This window comes from Nanorana parkeri, unplaced genomic scaffold (assembly GCF_000935625.1).
Source record: "Nanorana parkeri isolate BGI_ZX_2015 unplaced genomic scaffold, ASM93562v1 scaffold34, whole genome shotgun sequence".
Taxonomy (NCBI): Eukaryota; Metazoa; Chordata; class Amphibia; order Anura; family Dicroglossidae; genus Nanorana; species Nanorana parkeri.
In genome coordinates, this window is record NW_017306302.1 from 2,260,969 (window position 1) to 2,283,809 (window position 22,841).

General features: G+C 41.7%; 1 protein-coding gene across 3 annotated transcripts in view; it reads right to left on the reverse strand.

Annotated features, from left to right (window-relative positions):
• The window catches only part of SREK1 (splicing regulatory glutamic acid and lysine rich protein 1), a 40,152-nt gene that overhangs the window by 12,523 nt on the left and 4,788 nt on the right, over positions 1-22,841 (reverse strand). For all 3 annotated transcript variants that reach the window (XM_018569384.1, XM_018569378.1, XM_018569370.1), the window contains exons 2-4: positions 21,119-21,252; positions 8,912-9,039; positions 4,823-4,855 (exon numbers count right to left, since the gene is read on the reverse strand). In XM_018569384.1, the coding sequence (XP_018424886.1) occupies positions 4,823-4,855; positions 8,912-9,039; positions 21,119-21,252 (295 nt within the window). The remainder of the gene's footprint in view (positions 1-4,822; positions 4,856-8,911; positions 9,040-21,118; positions 21,253-22,841) is intronic.

The window sequence follows — 22,841 nt, forward strand, 5'->3', positions numbered from 1 at the left end:
GGAGAGAGAGGGGGGAAGGGAGGAGAGAGAGGGGGGAGAGAGGGGAGGAGGAGGAGAGAGAGGGGAGGAGAGAGAGACAGGTGGGAGAGAGGGGGGGGATTAATTTTCTTCCTTTCCATTGTTTAGGGCAGCTCTATACTGGACCCAAGCCTTATAGCGGCTGTGTGAATAAGAATCAACAATAGTGTATAATACCTTTTGGGCACAGTGATCCTATGGTATTAATGTGCTGCCATCTAGAGTCTGCAGACAGAAATGTTTCCCTCATAGAAATTGATGTAAGTGGACAGGGCTACACCCACACGGGAAGGAATATAGATGAGAGGAGAGACAGACAAAATCCAGAATCCCTCTACTGTAGCACCTAATTATTGGGAGACCCATTTACAATGAACTCTTGGACAAGCTTTAACAGAAACTAAGTGACTTTTTTTGTGTATCCCTAATTGCATACATACTACTACCAACGTTCAGTCACTAGGGAGAGAGACAGCATGTGCAAATAGGCATATACACTGACCAGCCTTAACATTATGACCGCTGACAGGTGAAGTGAATAACATTGATTATCTAGTTACAATGGCACCTGGAAATGGGTGCTCATGCTGACGACCCCTGTCCACCGCCAAAAGTGCCTACAATGGGTACGTGAACGTGCAAACTGGACCACGGAGCAATGGAAGAAGGTGGCCTGGTCTGTTAGGATAGGAAAAAGGCAAGCCGGTGGAGGCAGTGTGATGTTTTGGGCAATGTTTTGCTGGGAAAGCTTGGGTCCTGCCTTCCATGTGGATGTTACTTTAGCACGTACCACATACCTAAACACTGTTGCTGACCAAGTACATCCCTTCATGGAAACGGTATTCCCTGATGACAGTGGCCTCTTTTAGCAGGATAATGTACCCTGACACATTTCAAAAATGGTTCAAGAATGGTTTAACCCCTTCATGACTGAGCTAGTTTTCAGTTTCTGTTCATAAATGACTGACACTTTTTAAATTTTTGCTGTGATTCTTCCACAGCAGTAATATACTTTCTTACTAAATGTACCCACACATATTATATATTGTTTTTTAGAGGACAGATAGGGCTATATAATTATATCAAACATGTGTACCTTACGCCTCACTTAGTTTGAATAAAATATTTTAAAAAAATGAAGAAAAAACTAAAAGAAAACACTTTTTTCACAAGTTTTTATTATTATTTTTTAGAATTTTTTTATAATTATAGTATAAAAAATATATTTATATATCATTTTTATTTTCCTAATTTAGTTTTACACAATTTTTTTTAACGCTTTGTCAGTTTATATCAAGCAATCACTATGACTGCTTGATAAATTAACTTTTTAAAATTTTTGGCTATTATTAGGCTGCTGCCAAACTTAAGGTGCCTTGTGATAATTGTACGATAATAGCGGGAAATCCCGCGATCGTACGATTATCGTAAGGTTTGTGGAAGCCGTGCGACCTCTACTACTGTAAGGTCGCACGACTTTTAAATTACGAACATGTTCGAAAACCCGCCAAGCATCGTACGATGTTCGGCGGGTGTGTAGCATGTTGGTACGATAAAAGCCGGAAGGGCCGGTGTAAGCAAGCGCACACTGCCAGTTCGGCATTGCGGTCATCGGAAGCCCGCCCCCCAGGGGGGCGCGGCTTGTGATCATCGCAAGTACGATCTGCCTGTCCAAGATAGGCAGATCGTACGTTTTAAGTACCTTACAACCATCGCAAGACTTTGTAAGGTGTGTTCCCAGCATTAGGAACAGCTAATAATAACCTTAGAGACTGATCCTGACAGCATGTCAGATTCAGATCTCACTAAAAGTCTTTAAACTTGCTCAGACAATCAGAAGTGATACATTTCCGGCAAAGAGATACATTGGGGGGAATTTATCAAAGCAATTGCGAGTGTTTCAACCTGCACGCAATATATTTGCACCAGATTTATCAAGCTAGTGTAATGTTGTTGATAAATGAGGTTTAATAGACTCCAAGAACGAAGACTTCTAACTTCAGGCAAAAAGCTTAAAGTGACATTAAACCCTCAGATTTTTTAACATAAAACAATACTGTAATGTGTGCCTTACACTAATCCATGGTTGTTTCCCTTCTCTTTGCTGCTCTTCCTTTTAAATCTGTATCTGTTCTCATGCTCTGCAGAACTTCTGTTTTGCAGCAGACTGCCTTGTCTCAGGAATGGATACATGGTGTCTGTGTATACGTTTGTATAGGCTTGAAACCTGAGCCAGCACTACAGGAAGAGGCCCTGAGCTGAAAAGGGAAGTTCTTCCCAAGCATGAGAAGACCTGAGGATTTAAAAGGAAGAGCAGCAAAGAGAAGGGAAACTACCATGGATTACAGTAAGGCACACATTACAGTATTGGTTTATGTTAAAAAATCTGAGGGTTTAATGTCACTTTAACTGTCGCATCTTGAAGAAGTGGTCATGGGGACGTCTTAAGTTGTGAGTGTTTTCTTAGGTGATGCTCCAGTTTCAGACAGCCCAGAACAAGTGCAGATGAAAACACATGCAAAAAAAAAGGTGCAAAAAACATGCAGTTGAAAAAGTAGTGCAAGCTCTGAAGAAAACAGGGGTACATGTTAAAAGAAAGATTTGCACATTAAAAAAATGATCCAAGAGGCTTTGATAAATTCCCCCCAATGTATCTCTGTGCCGGAAATGTATCATAAAAAAGGGGCCAGTCTATGGAGCTGTCAATACGAATAGCAGAGAGGTGACTCACTCTGCTATCTTCAGCTGTCAAATACGGGATTGCCATTTAGCGATCCCGTATTTGTATGTAACGGCTTCATTATTTCATTAATGAAAGAAAGAAGCTTTTACAAAAGCTTAAATATTATTATTATTACATAGTATTTATATAGCGCCAACAGTTTGCGCAGCGCTTTACAATGTAAGGAAGACATTACAATTACAATACAATTCAAGACAGGATGGTAAGGAGGGCCCTGCCCCTGAGGGCTTACAATCTGAAAGAGGAGGGGGAAATGATACATGAGGAGGTAGCTGTGTGGGGATGAATTGTTTGAGAATGTGATGGTTCAGTGGTTAGGTTGAGGTGGGATAGGCTTCCCTGAAGAGAAGAGTCTTCAGGGAACGCCTAAAGAGAGTCAGGGTGGGAGACAGACGGACAGGTTGGGGTAAAGAGTTCCAGAGGATGGGAGAGACTCTAGAGAAGTCATGGAGGAGAGTATGGGAGGAGTTGACTAGGGAGCTGGAAAGCAGGAGGTCTAGGGAAGAGCGCAGTGGACGGTTAGGGTGATATTTTGAGACAAGGTCTAAGATATATCCGGGGGCAGAGTTGTGGATGGCTTTATAAGTGACTGTTAATATTTTGAATTTTATCCTCTGGGCGAGTTGAAGCCAGTGCAGGGATTGGCAGATGGGGGTTGCAGACACTGAGCGGTTGGTCAAGTGGATGAGTCTGGCAGCTGCATTCATTATAGACTGAAGGGGGGATATCCTGTGTAGTGGAAGGCCAATGAGGAGGGAGTTACAATAGTCAAGACGAGAGATAACAAGGGAGTGGATGAGTAATTTTGCAGTTTCTTTGGTGAGGAAGGGGCGTATTTTGGAGATGTTACGAAGGTGAAGGCGGCAGGATTTGGATAGGGATTGGATGTGGGGAAGAAAGGTGAGGTCCGAGTCAAGGATGACACCTAGGACCTATTATAACTATTTCCTTAATGAATGCCTCAATACTGAGGCATTCATTAATGACTGGTAACTGCTGAGAATCAGTGGTTAACGGCAGAGCCTTACAGAGCCTTAAATAACTTGTCATGTACAGTGTACGTGGCAAGTCATATAGGCACTTTGTGATGGGACGTACAGTGTGTATCTCTACGTCACAAAGGGGTTGAGGAACACAACAAGACTGAGGTGTTGACTTGGCCTTCAAATTTTCCAGATCTCAATCCAATCAAGCATCCGTGGGATGTGCTGGAAAAACAAGTCCGATGCATGGAGGCCCCAACTTATAGGACTTAAAGGATCTGTTACTGACGGCTTGGTGCCAGATACCACAGCATACCTTCAGAGGTCTAGTGGAGTCCATGACTCCACAGGTCAGAGCTGTTTTGGAGGTAAAAAGTGGACATACTCAAGATTAGGCCCTGTTCACATGTAGCGACATACCTTTTGCAGCGGATAGCGCGACTTTCGGGGCGACGTTCCAGCGACGGTAGCGCGACCTTCTCCGTCAGGCTCCATAGAAAAAAAGCAAAATCGCGCAAAATCCGCCGAAAAAAGGGTCCGGTAGAAGCGACTTGCGACCGCGACGAGCGACATGGAGTTAAGACAGCTCCATTGAATAGCATTGGCCGGCGACTTCTCGCGATATCGCGGCGATAATTCGCTACATGTGAACGGGGCCTTAGGCGGGTGGTCATCATATGATGGCTGATCGGTGTATATGTACCATTTTCTATGTCTTGTTATTGTAAGTAGTTTGTATACAACACATTATTGATGAGGAAAAGCACACTAATGTACTACTGGGTGGTTTGCTTGATTTACTGCAAAGAATTTGAAAAAGGTAAAAGCAAAACAAAATGTATGTATAAGTTTAGTCAGGCAAATAAATATTGCATATGAATAAAAAAAAAAAAAGCAACCAGCAGCTGAAACTCTTGGTTTGTATTCACATTGGTCCCTGCCTCTCCTTACCTTTTGGGGGGTGTGTGTGTTATATAAACTATTTCATTTTTCTTCTTTAAGCTCTTTTAAAAACACTAAAACAGAATAAAAAACACTGAATTTCAGCACCAAACATAACAGTTCGTAGTGTACTTACCAAGGGCACATCCACTTTTTCTCTTCTCAGAACCTAGGAAGCCAAAATAAATAATGGGTATCAAAATGGGAACACAAAATACACAATTTCTCTATAAGTAAAAAAAAAAAAAAAATACTGATATAACTGCCAGCTAAAATCGAAATGGTAATAGTAGATTTAAAGTACAACTGCAGTCTATCCTCACACTATATATTTCTTTCAAATACAGTTTTTACATCTATCGATGCAGAGGTTACTACAAACACAAGCTGTGAGCATCTAAAAGTAGGGCTGCAACCAACTAATTGATTCATCTATAATAATTGATGAGAATAGTTGCCAACTATTCTCATGAGCGATTAGTTGGTTGGACCCCCTAGCTCTCCCTCCTCCATGCTGGGAGAAGGGCATAGCAACAGTGGGCGGGTGCAATAGCCAGGCTGCTATTGCAATGTGAAATGCCCAATAGCTGGTTATTGCACCCGCCCACTACCTGCTGTATTTACATTCAGCTGCCTTCTGTGGAATCTTGGCACTGGCAGCTGTTAATCCCGGGCTGAAGCTATTCAAGCGCCATGTGCTTACAATACAATTATTTTTTTTTTAAATTATAAAGTTGGGAAAAGTAATTTTTGGTTTCGGCCTGACAAATTCTGCTGCAGGAGGTGCTTTGCAGTGCCATTAATTTCAATGGACCCCAAAAGCACCTCCCACCCACAATGTGATCGCCCGTACTGGAATGCAGGGTACCGCAATGCCGTGCGTGCCAGTGCAGTGCAATTGTAAAAAAAAAATAAAGTCAGCCAACTAATTTATTATGAAAATAATTAGTTGCAGCCCCATCTAAAAGTCACTTTCACTTCACCGACCTAAGGACTTGAGTCAGGCAAGGGCAAATTCAGCTTGCTTTAGGTCTGGTTCATACCACAAACTCCGCGTCCACCTCTGGAACGCAAGCTGGCCGGCTCTCCGGAACGCAGGCACATTATTTTTGCAGATCGCACTGGACCGGAACGCAAGCACTAATGTGCCTGCGTTCCGGGTGCGGGCGATCGCACTAGCTGCGGTGCCATTGACTTCAATGCACCGGCACGCCCCCTCCCACCCCTGAAAGCAGGGAGCCGGCCGGCTTGTGTTGCAGAGGCTGAACGCACTGGAACGCGGAGTTTGTGGTGTGAACCGGCCCTACGGCATCATTTTGAGTTCCATTTTAGATGATCCAGAATTCCTTGACGGGTGCATTTCAACTGCAGTTGGTCACCTAAGCTACATCAACCCATTCAAGCTGCTTTTGTTTCACCATGGACTTAAATCTCTATATAGGAATACATGGGAAACCTCCACTCTGTTTGCAGGGCTAGCCAGACTCCATTTGAAATGGTTTATACACTACATTTTATGGTCATAACACAATTCCAAAATTAAATCAGCAAATTAATTTTGGAGATTAAACCCCAGAGTTACGATTTTTAATTAGCGCAAGTTCCTTTCCTTGAAATACATTAAGGAGCACAGGATGATAATGCAGGTACATAGTGTTATGCTGCTGACATTAGGAGATTGGCCACTGGCTAAACAAAGCTGTAAGGGCAGCCTAGTATCACACAAGCAATACTAGGAGTGGATCATCAAAACAGGGAGGAGGAAACTGCATCCTTTAAGGTACTCCAAGAAAAAGGATTTTAGGGCAAACTGAAAATCTTATTGTCCTAATTGCACTTTAAAAAGGGACACAGGATGGTAATTCAGGATGTCTAAAAGCAGTCAAGCTGAGGGGTGGGTAACCGCAACCACACTAACAGACCCACAAACAACAGGTGGTTACCAAAGGGGGGCACAACAGAGCTTACAGAGCTGCCCGAAGACCTTTACAACTGAAGCTGACATCAGATTAGGCCTGAACACCCACCTGGTAAAACCTGACAAACCTGTGAACCGAGGACCTGGTAACACCCTTGCAGATCTGGAAGACAAATACCTGATGTTGAAGAGGTGTGTAGTAGAGTGTGCAATAGCGTGTTGCTTACAAGGAAGCATGGGACCTTGTCCTTTGCTCTATAGGCTTGAGCAATGAGCTGGCAAATCCACCTTGAGAGTGGAGAGTGAAGCCGGTAGTCCCCTTCGGGACTCTAAGAAATGACAAACAGGGAGACAGTCTATCTAATGGAAGTTGAAGCTGTGAAATATACTTAAATAGCACATACCATTCACAGACGATAGAGGGAATCTCCCTGGGAGGTTGTGGAACAGGACAAAGATGAGAGAACAATGTCCTGGTTATGGTGGAAGGAAGAAACCACCTAAGGAGAAAAGAGGTTTTAAGCCTAAAGACAACCTCATTTCTGTGAAGCACAAGAAAGGGTCTTATACAGAATAAGGCCACCAACTCAGAAACCCACCTCGCCTAGGAAGGAAACCTTGTGGCTAGGTTCATACGTAGGCGATTCAGATGCCGAGCTGTTTTCGCTCGTTTCTCGATCGTGCGGTTTTCAATGCATAGAAAGGTCTATGGGTCCCAAACCGCGCAACAACCGCCCGAAAATCGCTCTTGCACCTTTTCTCGGGCAAACCGCACAGGTGTGAACAGACTTCAATGTGAATCTGTGTTTTGTGAGATATTGCGCGACCCAATCCGCGTGATAAATCGCCTAGGTGTGAACCTAGCCCGTGAGTGAGAGTAGACAGGGGAATGTTCCTGCGAGGTTCAAAGAGTTTCTGGAAAACTGACAAAACTAGGTTGAGATCCTACAGAGCCGTAGGGGAACAAAGCCACTAGGAAACACAAGTGACCCCCTGAACAAAGCTTTCACAAAGGAGTAAGAGGCAAGTGATCTTTGCAAGAGAATCATTAGAGTGATGGTGGGACTCAAGACCAGATGTTGATCCAAGTCAGAGTGGAGAAAAGATAGGAGTCGTCCCATATAGGAGTCCTTGCCTCGCAATATAAGAAATGTGTGGCGCTGCCCAATTGACTCCTGGATGGATGGCCTTGCAGTCGAGAGGTCTAGCACCACATCTATAAAAAGCCAAAACAGTTGACTTGGGAGTGATATCAGTAGACAAACTCCACAGGGGCAAGCTCATCAGTCAAAGACTGGGGCGATTCAGAGTCAGCCAGAGTCTCTGTGGCTGAGGTTAAGAAGCCAATAAGGATAAATCAGAGTAAAACCACGGCATGAGGCAAGGCCTCAGGTATTCCCAAAACTCAGGCAGCTGGTAGCACGAGGGATAGTCCGACAACATAAGTGGGCAAGCAGGAATGGACTGAAGATCGCAGTTCCACATGGCTCTTGCAAGGAGCAACAGTGAGGAAATGCTTCCTAGATGCTGCAAGGCCAGAATGAAAACGCACACCACACTCCACCTAGCAGATGACATCAGCCCTCCAACAGATGAAACAGAGAATTTTAAAGGCGCCCAGTGTCCTCAGTAAATGAGATAGCGTCTGGTACTCAGGTTAACCGGCCTACTCAAAAAGTGAGTGTTCAGAGACAGGGCCAGCGCTAAGGAAATGCCAGCAGCTTCGGACCTGGAAAATGCTACGCCACAATCTTTTACCAAAACGGAATCTGAAAAGCCCAATGTATTGCATTTAAACTCCATGCTCGACGGTCACTCCCAGGCTATACTCACAACATCCAATCCACCAGGGTCTGTGTGTGGTACTCTAAAAGCCAGACAGAGCGGTCACTGAGAAGCTGCAACAAAAGCCAAGCTCTAAAAGTTATAAGCTATAAAAATATAGGAAAGTGTCTTGATTGAGAAAAAAAAAATTTAAAAGTAGAAGAAAAAAATAAAAAGAAGTGCTACCAAAATTAGGTCAGTTTTTCCAACAGCAGAGCTGGAAGAAAAAGACATCCATCCTCCTAGGACACTAGCAATAAAGTAGGACATGCTGGTAGTTCAAGGAGTTGTCCTGGGCTGGCCTGCCATTTTATTTTTGTGTTTTCCCACTGTCTATGCCTCTTGTAGGCAGTAACCCAAGGTGAAAGACTTCATGTGTCCCTCAAAAGCCATTACGGCAAATAAAGAAAGGGGATTTTTAAAATGAAGGTGCTTACATTTTCAAATCACTCGCATATTTTAGAAACGTACTGAAATACTCACAGAAGCTAGGGGAGATGGGGTGGGAGTAGGCGTAGGTATAGGTAGTAGGCCGGCCCCAGGAAGCAGGCTAGATAATGAAGGAGCAGGAGCCAACAGAGAGAGAGCCTTAGATTCTTCTGGTATTTTACCTGTAGAGGCAAAATCTCAATGTTAACAAAAAACAATGTAAGATGTTCTACTGCCTCATTTTAATTAACTACATAAATCAAACCGAAAAGAACTAGCAAATACTTAGTAAGAAAGAATAAGAACTTAAGATATTTTTCTCCCCCTCTTGTTCATTACCCTGATCTATACGGAAATTAAATAAAAAAGTGAGGGAAACTGGAAAGACTAAATCTCATCAATGGAATATTACTTATAAAATTGTATAGACAATGATTGAACACTTTGTGCTATGGGTCACCTGTACTGGAAACTTATGGTTCATGAACCAAACGATATCAAGCATGGAGCCTTTTCCCAGGGCGCCGTTTTCACGCTGATCGAAAGATGTGTTACACATGACAACCGTTCGTGTTGGCTGCATCACTAATAGCACACAGAACATCAGATACAGAAAAGAAGAACATTTTTTAAAGTTTCATCCCCAAAAATTGCAAGGTTCCAAATTTGTTCAAATAAATAATGAAAAGAAATTGAAAAAAACATGGAAGAGTAAAAAAATAAAATAAAAACATATCCTATTTAAAAGTTGGTTTTAACAATCACTAATTTTTCTGCAAGCTACAGTGCTATCACTGTCCCTAGAGTACAAAGACTTACATGTGTTATGGTACATTAGCTAATATCATGCAAGGCAAATCAGGGACAACATAGCCGCTGGGCCTAAATTATGAACAGGAAATGAACGCAAGCAAATTATATGGCTCCTTGTTCATATCCTTTGCCTACATGAATTACATCCACGGTGGCTGTAGCAGTGTATAACGAGATCTTTTGCAGTAGCAAGCACATTACTGTTCAGGACTTTTTCATTGCATTCAGGAATTAAGTATCAATGGGCACTTTAAACAGGTTAGACCACTTGGATAGAAGACTTTAAAGAACACAAGGTCTATTCCTCAATGTTTTTACCCAAATTTCACCCTATGGTTACACATTTCTCAACTGGATTCCATTGGAAAAAAAAATGTGTACAGCTTGAGTGAAAACATTGATAAGTAGACCCCTGTGTACTCTCTAAAGACAGCCCATGGAGGTAAAGTGTATGTTTAGCAAGCAAACAAAAAATTATATCTCTGCAATACATACAGCATTTCTCAAGATACAAAGCATAGGAAAATGCCCAAGTACAGAAAAACACCTGCTGATCTGTCATACCACAAGGAGGAGGAATTCTGTAGTCCAGCTGAGGAGAACTGGGCAGGGATAGGAACACTGCTAGGGATTTCTGTGCAGCAGAGTGCAAAGAAAGTTAGGATTGCATAATATTTCTGGCAGGATCAACAGTTATTGTTCTATACTGACAGCACTTTGAAAGAATATAACATAGGAAAATGCAAGAATTGCAGAGATGTGCTGCATTGTTTTTCCAATTTTGCCCAGACCTACTATAAGATTGGTGTGGGGGGAAAAAGAAGCATCCTATTTTGCATAGAAAGGCAAATACAGCAACAAGGTAGCTAGAGTACTGTGCATTTGAAAGGGTGGTAAGGAGACTTATCCTTGCAAGCAATTCAATGTACTCAAGCACTGCTTGGCATTCAGGCCAATAACAAGACTTTGCAACCATCAGGTGCACTCATCACAAAACTTGTAGGAAAGCCTCTGAGCAGGCGACAATCATTCTTTTCTATGGGGACAGTTAGCTCTATACCAATACCAAGCAATTGAGCCACGGACATTGTGGGTCCCAACTGTGCTATGATGCATCTGAACAAGAGAAGTCTCACTGATTGTTATTCTCAGTGAAATATGCAAATGTCTATGACCAGCCCAACAAAAAAAAAATTAAGCAATTGTTCAGGAATGTGATCACCACCATTTTACTTCTAGAAAGCTATTCAACTGTATGGTAGTGCTGAACTCTAACTGCATCAAGGTATAATCACCAAAGAGCAAAACAAAACAAAACAACAACTTACCTTTGGGTAAAATAGCCAGAGTTTCCATCCAATACCAACACCAATTATGTTGGTGGTCCATCAAGGTCTGGCAGAAGTAACAGTGCTGCCTCTATTCGCTCTCCAAAGTCTGCCTAAAATCTCCCCTTTCTTCACATGTATGCTGAAAACTGCTACAAACATTCAAAACAGAGTTGAACTACTGGAATTTGTCCACATTCTGTACTATAGCTGATCAAGCAACCAATGGTTAGCTCACTTTGGTATACACAATACTAAAATTGTCATTGTTAGTGATATATAATCAGACATATATATTAGCATATAGGTCTGAAAAGAATGCTAGCAGATTTTGTTGTAAGCTAAATTTACTAAACGGTTGGCATGAGCAGGGCACAATAACAGATTTTATATACAGAGTCATCATTTGGAGCTATAGTATTATTTGTTTGTTACTGGATCTTTGCAAGAGTTGTCATATTCCTAAATACTGGCAGATGTCCAGTAGACTAATGGTGAAACTGCCTGAACTGTCAAAGTCTTTTGCACAATGTATAGAGAACTTGAACCCTAATGTAGGTGTGGTGACTGCGTCCAAGCCCAAGTGTAACTTCTAATTTTAAAGACAAGAAATACCTTTGTCATTTATTTAACCAAATGACTTCACCTAGTCATTAAAAGGAGAAACAATTAAGCTTTAAACTAAAAGACATACTAAGGCTTTCTACAGAATAACGTTATCATTATTGGAAACAAATAACTTGTGTCGTGGAAAAGTTATTTGAAGAAACTACTTTGCATTGCTCCAACCGAAAAAGACTTTCTGGAGCAGAGATTGTATAGGTGCGTTGGCTAATGGAGAATTTTCTTTGCTAGTTGTACATTAATACTGCAGCAAAACAAACTCAATTAAACTTGCCAGAACTCCTCACTGAGCTGCACCTGAGCAACTACCACTGTTGGCTCAACCCAGAGTGATTATACATCTTACTTTGCTTTATGGACTGTATGTCTACACGAGTGATTCACGTCAGATAATAACAAAGGGAAGGTAACCCTGAAGTCAAACCAGCAAAGATGACAGACTCATCAAGTCAGTTTAGAACTCTAGGTGACGCAGGCGTTCTAACCTTCCCCATTCTATCAGCTGAATTTCTATTTTAAAGCCAGAGCAGGTACTATGCGACAAAAACCTGAGACCAGCATGCCATTTAAAAACAACAACAAAAAGACTACTAAAAAACTGTTATGGTGGTTTTAGTTTGGATTATGAAAGACTAAGTTTGGAGACAGTGAAAAACATTACAGGGCCTATTGATAGAAACCGGAGGGAAAAAGGGAATGGAGTAAATACCTATAACACTCAGATTCTTTGTTTCATGTCCCCATAAAAGATTAAACAGTCTATATGGAGTTTGCATATTCTTCCTGTGCTTGTGTTGGTTTCCTCCGGGTTAAATGGCTCCCATCTAAATTAGCCCTGGTGTGTGTGTAAGTGATGCACCTAAATGTTGACCGAAAACAGTACTCTGGGAAAAATGCAAATAGTAAAATAAGAAAAAAACAAAACGGCCGGAAATGCGGTGCATCGCCAGCTTTCTCTCCTCGCTGTTGGGCTCTGGCTGCAAGGTCTGAGTCCCCTTTCCCAATCCCCGCTGCTCACCCCCACCTGTGTAGACAAAGGCAGCTTCCGGTGCCCAGCGGGGTGCAGAGAAGCTGTCAGGACTGACAGTGGCAGCAGGGAGAAGGAGAGTTGCGGGAGGGCGGAACAATATAGCATGGATTGCTGATCCTTCCATGTACTGCTCAAACATCAGCGTAATCGGTCCTGATCACATTGATGTGTGTAAATAAATAAGGACATAGTATATAGTTACTGTGTCACCAATTGGGACTGATATTATCTCCTCAGTTTATGAATGGAATAGGAGCACTCAGTATAGAGGCTTCCTGTTCATTCAACAGGAGCTGCAAAAAAATAAAAAATAAAACTGAGTCCTCAATCTCTTTTTCTATTTCAAAAGGGAAATAATCAGGGGTTAGCGATTTATGGATTGCTACGTCATTTTAACGCACTCTATACCCAAAAAATACTGGTTGTCCTGTAGGACGCTCAGGTACCCGGGCAAGTCAGTATGCCTTCAGGCACTTCTGGACTATTTTGATTTGATTTTGAGTTTTTAAAAGGAGTTGCTTTGAAGCAGAACTCCAGGTATTTTTTTTTAAATTAACTCTTGCAGTGGGACTAAGCTTGCACTGCAAGGGTTAAATGCTCATTTGTGTCTAGGTGCTAAAATAAAGATAAACTCACCCAAAGTTCAGAGCCGGCCAGCTGTCACGGCACTCCCACCAGCCTGACCCCTCCTATTCCGCATCCTCACGTCTATACACTGTGTATAGAATGTGGTGATTTTCGGGACCCTAGACCGCTGCAGTGGAGGGGGGAGAGACATTTCAGGGACCGGTCTAAGAAGAAGTTGCCTCAGAGCTTTGGATGAGCAATTCTTCTTTTTTTTTTTTTTAAACCTAGACACAAATGAGCAGTTAACCCTTGCAGGATGGGGCTAACACCACTGCAAGGGTTAATAAAAAAATACCTGGAGTTCTGCTTTAAAGTTTATGTTCAGGCACAAAAACTTTCACACACTTATAATACACATACACTTATATAATACACAAACACTTATAATACACATAAGCCACAATGTTGACAAAGGATATAAAGCCACTTTGTGTGCACCAAATGATGAAAACCTATATTTTACCTGTGCACAGGCCAGAGCTGTGGGTGGGACCAAACAGCTCCTCCCACTACAGGCTGCTTGTAGAAAACTACAGGAGGGAACGGATACAAGACCAGTCACCCTGGACATGGAGAGAGAGCAGCAGTAACTGGTAGGCATGCCCTGATACTAGTATCGGTGCTGATACAGAGTATTTGGGCAAGTACTCATACTCAATACGTACCTGATACCAGAACTTCTGGTCAGAGGGAGATATTCCTCTGACTGGCAGTGCTGCGAGGAAGCATGGAGCCAGCGTCCAGGCCATTCAGGAAGCCGGGCAGTGGGTTATGGCACCACCTCCCGGCTTCCTGATTGGCTAGAAAGCGGTCTTCACTTCGTGCTAGGCAGTCTGGCTTCCTGATTGGTCACCAATACCAGTTTTTTTCTGGTCAGGACCCACCTGCCTGATTGGCTAGGAAGCTGGCTGCACTTGTTGCTAGCCGCCCAGCTTCCTGATTGGTCAAAAAGTCAGGCTGCCTCGCATCACCTAGCCAATCAGGAAGCCAGGAGGTGGGTCATGACTGGTAAAAACTGGTATTGGTGCATCCCTAGTAACCGGTCTATATTACAGGACATTGTTGCACAGAGACAAAGTACGGGAGATTTTTCAGGCTGGATTACTACACAGATCACAAACAAATACACAAAAGGCACTAAGGGGTGTGTGTTGAATACAATAACCGGCAGAGGAGATTGAAGTATCCGAACAGTTTAACATGGATAGAGGAATCAAAGGATTTTCTCCCAATCAGCCCGCAGACTGAACAAGAGAAAACAATGCATGTAAAGGCTAGCCAAACTGTAATTAGAATGACATTAATCTAAATCTTATAAAACAGAGTATAAAAGAGCATGGCACACTGTAAAATAGTTAAAAACACAGCAACATGTAAAATGGTGTGTTCCGAGCACGTTAGCTGCATCTTAAAGCCAATTCAAACCCTCTTATTTTATTACTGTAATGCATCCAGGCTGCACATACAATATTGAATATGCCTTTACTTTTTATTTTTTTTATCTGCTGCAGTAGGGGTTAAAAAGGCCTGACATTTGGCCTGCTGCAGCAGCCCAGATTTACGACAGCAGCCCTTAACACTGCTCTAATCAAAAGCACTGCTCAGGTAGCAAAAATGATGCTGATTAGAGCTGTGTTCAGCCACAGGGGAGCTGGGCCAAGGCTTGTGTACAACAGGCGATTCTCTTAAGTGCTGTAGTACTTAGCCAACTAAAAAGTAAAAATGAGGGATATTAATTACTGTATTTGCAGCCTGACTGCATTACAGTAACACGTCAAATGGGTTAAACTGGGCTTTAAGATAGAATGCGATAAGAACAAAAACCTATAGCCCAGATGACTAGTTCAGGTGAATAATGTCCAACAGAGAAACATTTTTAAACACATTTCACCAAAAGAGTTAAAAAGCTCAGTCCATTTAATGGTGATATTTGAGTTAGGAGTGAATTTTATGTTTTGGGGGACTCCAGTGACATGATCAGCCGGACATCACTCTTCCCACCTACCTTAAAGGTCTGTCTTTTGCTGCCCACATTAGCATATTCCTATTTTTCCTGTTGCATTCTCCACATTAAAAAAAAAAATTCAAAATTCAAAAGGCAGAATAGGGCCTCCTCCTAATGGCTACACCATGTGTTCAGATTTGGAGACTCATGTGCAACCATCTCACTATTGGAACCATAACATACAAGCTGCTGCTACATGATTTAACACTCCAGAATCTAACAAAAAGTGATCATCACTTTTATCTCGATGGTTTAAAGAGTACAACATGTAAACAGTATATATAGCAGTGCCCAACCCCTGTTGTTCTTGGTGTTCTATAATGTACAAGCAACTTTAACTATCCAACTAATCACCCAACATATTGTGCAGCTCTAAGGGCAAACATCAGGCTTTCGCTGCACCAAGAAATGAACAAGCCATGCTTAAAATGGACCTTTACCCCCTTTCACTAAAAATCACATCAGCATGCAGCTCCGCATGCGGATATGAAATCATCTTACATTCGTTAAACATTTTTCTTTTACTTACAATTGTTTTTCCACTTCCTGGTCCTCTGGAGCATTAGTGATATAATGTGCCCAAGCGTTGCATCCCGGAAAGGTTACAGCAGCAGGGCATTGCTGGGAAATCTCATCTGTAATCTCATGAGATCTCAGAGAAAGGCATTTTCCTCCCCTGGGATGATGTGCATGGTCACATGTCCGAGTCACATGGGCCAGAGTTCCAGGAAGTAAAGGGAGATATATTATTCTGCCCCTAGTAAAAATGGCCAGTGAGAAGAATGGGGAGGAAAAGAAAAACAAGGCATGCAAAATGAAAAAGCCGGCAATTATCTAGAAGTATGTGTTTGTAGATTGTCATTACTAAACATTTATAAAGGTGTCTTTGTTGTCATTTTAAAAATATGACTAAAGATCCTCTTGAATTAAGTGTGTCAAACTATAAACCAACCAAACACAAGTTAGAAGCAATGGTGGTGGGAAACCGCAACCCCCGAGGTTGGTCAAGCCTTTGATTTAATGAGTTGTAGCTGTTCTAGGACAGATTATATTTTGCTACTTGCTGTAGTAAAAGCCATAAATTGTGTATACAGACAAAAAGGGAAAAAATTTACAGGACACCAGAGTAAGAGGGTAAGCACACTCACATTAACATGGAAAACTACGAGAGAGAAAAAAACAAAACTATTCCCAATTCTATAAGAGATGTTAGAGCGTGAGGCATTGTAATATTACTACCTGTACAGTGATTTCTTTTTTTAAGTGAAAGCAAGACTTGCTGATCATTCAATAAAACGTAGACATCCAGGTAATAACACCTACTTATAAATGCATAGGGAAAGAGGAGGAAGTATGGAAAGTAGTACATAAAATAAAAATTGGGAGAAACAAAAGAAAAAGGAAAAGAACAAAACAAAAAAACACAAAAACAAAAAAACACAGAGACAAGGCGTCCATCTTCGGTAGTCAGACTCCGAGCTCATCCTCACATGAAGGTTCCCTTTGACGGCAGGTTTAGTGGCATGGCAAACAGTGCCCTACTCAGGCATGTGTAACAGGTCTGCCTTGGCCAGGCTAGTCATCTAATAATGCACATATAATCACACAAAGAAAAGAAAAAAAAAAAAAAAAAACATACAAAACCAAATTGTTAAAATCCATCTACTTTGAAATATGGACATAAAAGAAAATGAATGTTTAGAGTTGTTCTGATTAGTTTGTATTGCAAACCAAACATTGCCTATGAATCAGGTGCACATTTGAAGCAGCAATTCACACTTATGGCAGTAGCTTAAAGACACTATGACATTACCAGTGTACATTAGAATTTTTTTCCAGCTGCAACGGCAAGACATTTAAATGAATTAAAAAAAAAGACAGACAATGCACTCCAGACCGGGTCAGAGTTTCTTTTGTCGGATTTACTCTAAGAGCTTGAAACATTTTAGACTTTTTCTAAGGCATTTATAGAAAACGATTGGTATCTCCACATGCATTTTGCTATTATGCCAAATAACACCCCAGAGTGGCAAAGGGTGGGTTACAATACGTTACCTTGACAGTTGGGCAGAAGAAATCCAGGCCTGAAGGTTCCATGCCAAGTCAGAATCCCCCACCCAAGCCCACCACAGTATCTCAATCTTTACTAGTCAAGGGGGAAGCTTTTGATTAAAATCAGAACGGTATGGCCGAGTAGGACATTTAGTCCTAGATTTACCACAGAACACAACAAATCTCAATCAAAAATTCATTTTTACTTCTCGGGTAGAAGTAGACTATAAGGGGAATTGTTCATTTCAATATTACATTAAGGGGCCAATTTATAAGTGTTCCACCCAGCCCACACCACTTGCACTGCACTATCACCCCTCCCTTTTAGATTGTAAGCCCTCAGGGACAGGGCCCTCCTTACCATCTTGTCTTAAATTGTATTGTGACTGTAACGTCTTCCTTATATTGTAAAGCGCTGTGCAAACTATTGGCGCTATATAAATCCTGTATAATAATAATAATAATAATAGATGACGCTGAGGAGTATAGGACATTCTATACTGGGCAGGCAACACTATCCAGGAAAACATTAAAAGGCATTAACCAGACACTAGATAATAGTAACACTAAAAAACAATGCAACAATTAAAGAGAATTCCATTGTGGAAAGACAGAATCCATTAGCAGAATAAAGCAGTCGTGTTTTTAAAGTAAACAATAAGCTCTGATGTGTTTGGGTAGCTATAATTGCTTCGCGCTCTTCGAGAAACCTACCCTCTGTAATGATAGAGCTGGGTATTGATATCTCTGCAATGATATCTGGGTTTTCTTACTGCAGATGAACTCGCATTACCTGAAAAATTTAGCTTGATTTAAACCAGGTTTACCATTTTATGGCTACATACCAGAGAGCCCTAAACAAAGGTGTGCCATGCCAGGAAACTTGCTAGGAAAAGCTTTTCTTCCTGAACTCTCTGCCAGTTATAACAAATGACAGGACAGCAGATCAGATGGGAGTCAGGTGAGCAGATTAGCATCCTCCTTTCATCGGCTTGACAAATCGCTGATCCCCCTCATGCTTTTTAGGACATTTAGGGGAATTTTCTACACAAGTCTTCCAGCACTTTCTAATCCTACCCACAAGTCCTTTATTTATATGCTCATTCACTACTGAGACAAAAGGAATCAGGAATACTCTCTCAGTTTCTGGTAGTAACAAAATAAATAATAGCACATTGTATTTTTCACAGCTCTGGTGCAGTTCCATCAAAAACATGCCATTCATGAAAGCATGTAGCCTAAACCCTGTATTCTATACCTAGGATACACGGCAGCCTTCCTTATATATCCTGTGTTCTCTTCTTTGTAGCCATCTGAACTCTTACAGCTATAAATTATTTCAAAGATCTCTTAGGCTCCATTCACATACGATTGCATTTCCCGCACGGTATTCTGTGCGGAACAAAAACGCTGGTTATTATATAGCCGCGGACGTGCGGAATCCGCTGCTTGCACTAATGTGGGGCCGCGCGGTCCCCGCAATAGTCTGAACAATGCACATGAAAGTACATTGTTTTCTCTGTTTAGAGTGGCTCTGCGCATATTCGTACAGCCGAATAAGCGCGGACAGCCGCTCTAGTGTGAATGGAGCCTTAGTATCATTACAGATTATCACTTACACATTACTCACTGCTAGATGGTTACCTCAGTGATTCCAGAACTAAAAGGAGAACTTTACTCACTGAATGAAATCCTTTTAAATATCAATTTAATTGATCATTATTGCCCAACTCCAGCCAAAATGTTTTCTTTCATTTTGCCTGTGGTGGAAAGGGTTAAACCTTGTATAGGCTGTGGCTTTTATATGAATGTAAGGGTTCCTGCCACAAGAATCCATAAGTTCTTGCCTACCCGTACCCATTCAAGTTAATGACAGGGTAGCAGCAACCGCATCTGTCAGTGGAAATCCACATAAAATCACACATGGTATGATTACTCATGGTTTCGGGTAGAAGATTGTCACTAGATACATACATCCTGCAGCCAGGGACAATCATCTATCCAAACTTGAATGGGTACACCTGGGATTCCTGTTACGAGAATCCCCAAACACAGATAAAAGCTCCATGTGAATGCAGCCCTAACTGCTGTCTGTGACTACATAGAAGAGATTTCATTCTCTTACTGTTTTGAAACCTGTTACCTGGATAGGAAGTGAGGGATCCTCATGGGGCAGGGTAGGCAAACTACAGGCCTCCAGCTGCAGCACAATTACAAAAGCCATGAGGCATGGCAAGACTGACAGCATGACTTCCAGAGACAGGTGTATGATGAGTTTTACCACAGCTGGAGGGCCAGAGTTTGCCTACCCCTGTCACAGGTTAACAGAAGGCAATAAAGTCCTGACAGAGGTTCTACCCCTTCAACACTAAAAACGACATTGGTCACATGCAGAGCTACCTTGGTAAAAGTGGGTTCGGGTTTTCCCCTTCTTATTGACACGCACTTGCATCTGGGGCTTACCAGTGTCCATCGCCCTATGCAGGAGCAAAGAGAGAAGGCTGGAACCAGGAGACCTCACACAAGGACAAACACTTTCTCCCTTTCAATGTAATGCTGATCAGTGGTAACAATTCCTACATGTGGGCTATCCATAAACTTGTCAGGACACAAGCTGCAAAATCAGCCTGGACCACACACCATGTTTGTGCGAGCTTGCTTCACGAATATATTACAAACGTGTTTCCATCGTGCTGCCCTTAAGAGATTAGAGCTAAGCCTCTTACTGCCTTTAATGGTCTGATATTGATACACAGTCACAACAGATTTCAGCCAGTAAGGTCTAGCATGGCAGTATTAGGAACTGGTTAAGGTGTTCTATGACTGCTCTGCACATGCTAACATTAGAAGCAATTAGAAAAAATAAACATAAAAAAAAAAGCCAAAAAGAGCAAAGAGGAATAAAATATTAACAGCAACAAACAAAAAATGACATTGTGAAAGAAGATACAATAAAGAAAGTTGCAAGAGATAAATATTTTGCATTTGCTCATCTTAGAGTTCATTCTGAGTCCAATCTATCAAAGTGTATGATAGAAGAACTGGCCTCACGTCCTTACATCAATGGGAGAACTAAATAGAGGCCGTGACCATTACCCATTTGTAGCGGGTATTTATTCAGACACACTGGTAACAAAATAAAAAGACTAATTTTACCCATCAGACTTAGAAAACCTCAGGCCATGCGGTACTCTCATAATGGTCACAGACAAAGATTTTGTAAGGCAGACTTTATGGCTCTCTATGGGTCTGGCGTTCATTTCCCCAGAACCCGAAATTATAATGGTAGATTCCAACTGTCATTTTTGTTGACAGGCACTGCGGAGAAATGACAACTATTTTTTATTAATGACATGTTGACCTATCAGGGGGTATGTTGCTAAAGCCAAATGCAAATTTTGGTGTGTGTTTTGTTTTTTTTACACAAATTTAATCTGTCAAAATTCACATTGTATCCAGCCAGGAAGATCCTAATACTACACAGTGCTTGGTAAATGTGATGTATCTAATATATCAAATTTAACATGAAATCTTTGTGTGGCTGACATCACTGATGGGTGATACTAGAGATGTACGCCAACTGTACCTACTTATTAGGAACCACCAGTAGAGAAAGCACACAAAGCCATTACTCAGAACATTTCATAGTGGAAAAGTACAATGTCATTTGGAAAGAAAAGAAAAAAAAAGATCAAACTAACCAAGAAATAGAACAATGAATAGAACATTAATAGAACATATATCATTAGATTAAGGGGACTGAAAGGGTAATGAATACTAACCTTCTGCACAGGGTACTACTATGAGAGCTCTGTCAATAAAAACTGTGTTTGTTAGATGCTGGGCCACACCAACGCTCGATGGCTCACGATACTTAATATAACATACTTTGGAGGAAAAAGCAAGCGGTGCATTGCTGAAAAATAAAGGAAGAATAATTAACACTACAGCATTTATGAAGAACTTTAAAGTGCAGACACCAAACAATCAGTTGGAATGACAACGTTCTGATGTGTACACGTACGATTTATTAGACACGAATGGTATGCAGTGATGAACCGAATTCTTGCTGTTTTTACCCTAGATAACCCCAGCTTATGCATTTTCTTTATTATGCGATTAGTTTAAAAGTAACTTCTAAAGAAAACACGTAGACCCCAACACTACTCAGAAATGTCAAGCTTTACCTGTCAGAACAGCCTAGCGCTCAGTCATATGGGGAGAACTTGGGAGGCTGCTTTACTTCATAGCTGTTGCCGTTTATCATTTCCTCTTAAAATGAATGTTGCCATCATTATATCTGTTGCAGATTTTTCTTTTTAGATCAGGAGGAATCTCCTCTCCCCTTCTAATTTAGAATGTATACTGTGACTTTGTAGCAACTCACAAGAGTGCAAGGCGGGGCAAGAGGCTGATCTCTGTCCATTATCTGTGAATGCAGCAAAAGACTGTACAGGCACCAGGATTTACGAATACTGTCATCTCTGAGCTGGCACTTCAGTCCACACAGTATATGCAGATCCTGCATAATGCATGAATATAGGTGGTGCCATCCTTTTATGGAGGAGAAGAAAAAAAAAAAGAGATAAAAGGTACTGTCAGAGGGATATGATCTGAGAGGTGTTACACTTGCACATTACTCAGGAGGCAGACATGAGAAAATATGTCTGGTACCAGGACTTTAAAGCAGCGCTGTTTTCTGAAGATCAGAAAGCTAATTCAGAGTGCAAGTGGTAAGAGGGAAAGTGGTAAACATGAAATATAGAGGATGGCACCAGGCCCTCCAAGATAGAAGTGAGCTGTCCAATGATGCTCACACTTCATGCTGATAATATAGGATACCTCCTGAGTGTGCAGAACAGTATCACATAATAGAGGTCCAAGTTACGAGTAACAAACAACTACAGGGCTCTGTTATTTCGTATGTGGAAACTGTGTGCTCTCCACAGGAGGTCAGGCAGCTGACAGGGCAGCCTCTAACTCTAGATTACAATCGGCATATTCTCGCATATTCATATATATTCTCTCTCTCGTCACACTAGTGATCCTGTCGCTGAAAGCAACTCATCGGTGACAGAATTGTGAGGAGAGCAAACAAACCACTCATCCCCTTTGATAGTAGCTCTCCCTCATTCTCTGGACCAGCAAGGGCAAAGGATATTGCATTTGCTTGACAATGTGATGTTTACACTGTGCCTGCATTTTGCATACCATTCCTAAAATGAAAGGCATGGTGTAGAGCCTGTGACATCCCATTAAGGCACGAAGGGGTCGATCTAGAACAGCACAGGTATCACTGTGCTTCCTTTTTATCCCACAGTACTACTCAACCCCACGGTCAGCCTTTTAAAGCCCATTCATAAAATGCAAACTGCATTACTGTGCCTGTGGTTCCTGGAGAGAGGACTCCATGAGTGCAGGAGAGCTGATCGGGTGACGGGCCTAGCACCCTCCCCCTCCTTTTTACAAGTTTTATTTGCTGTTATAGCACTCAGCTGCAACATC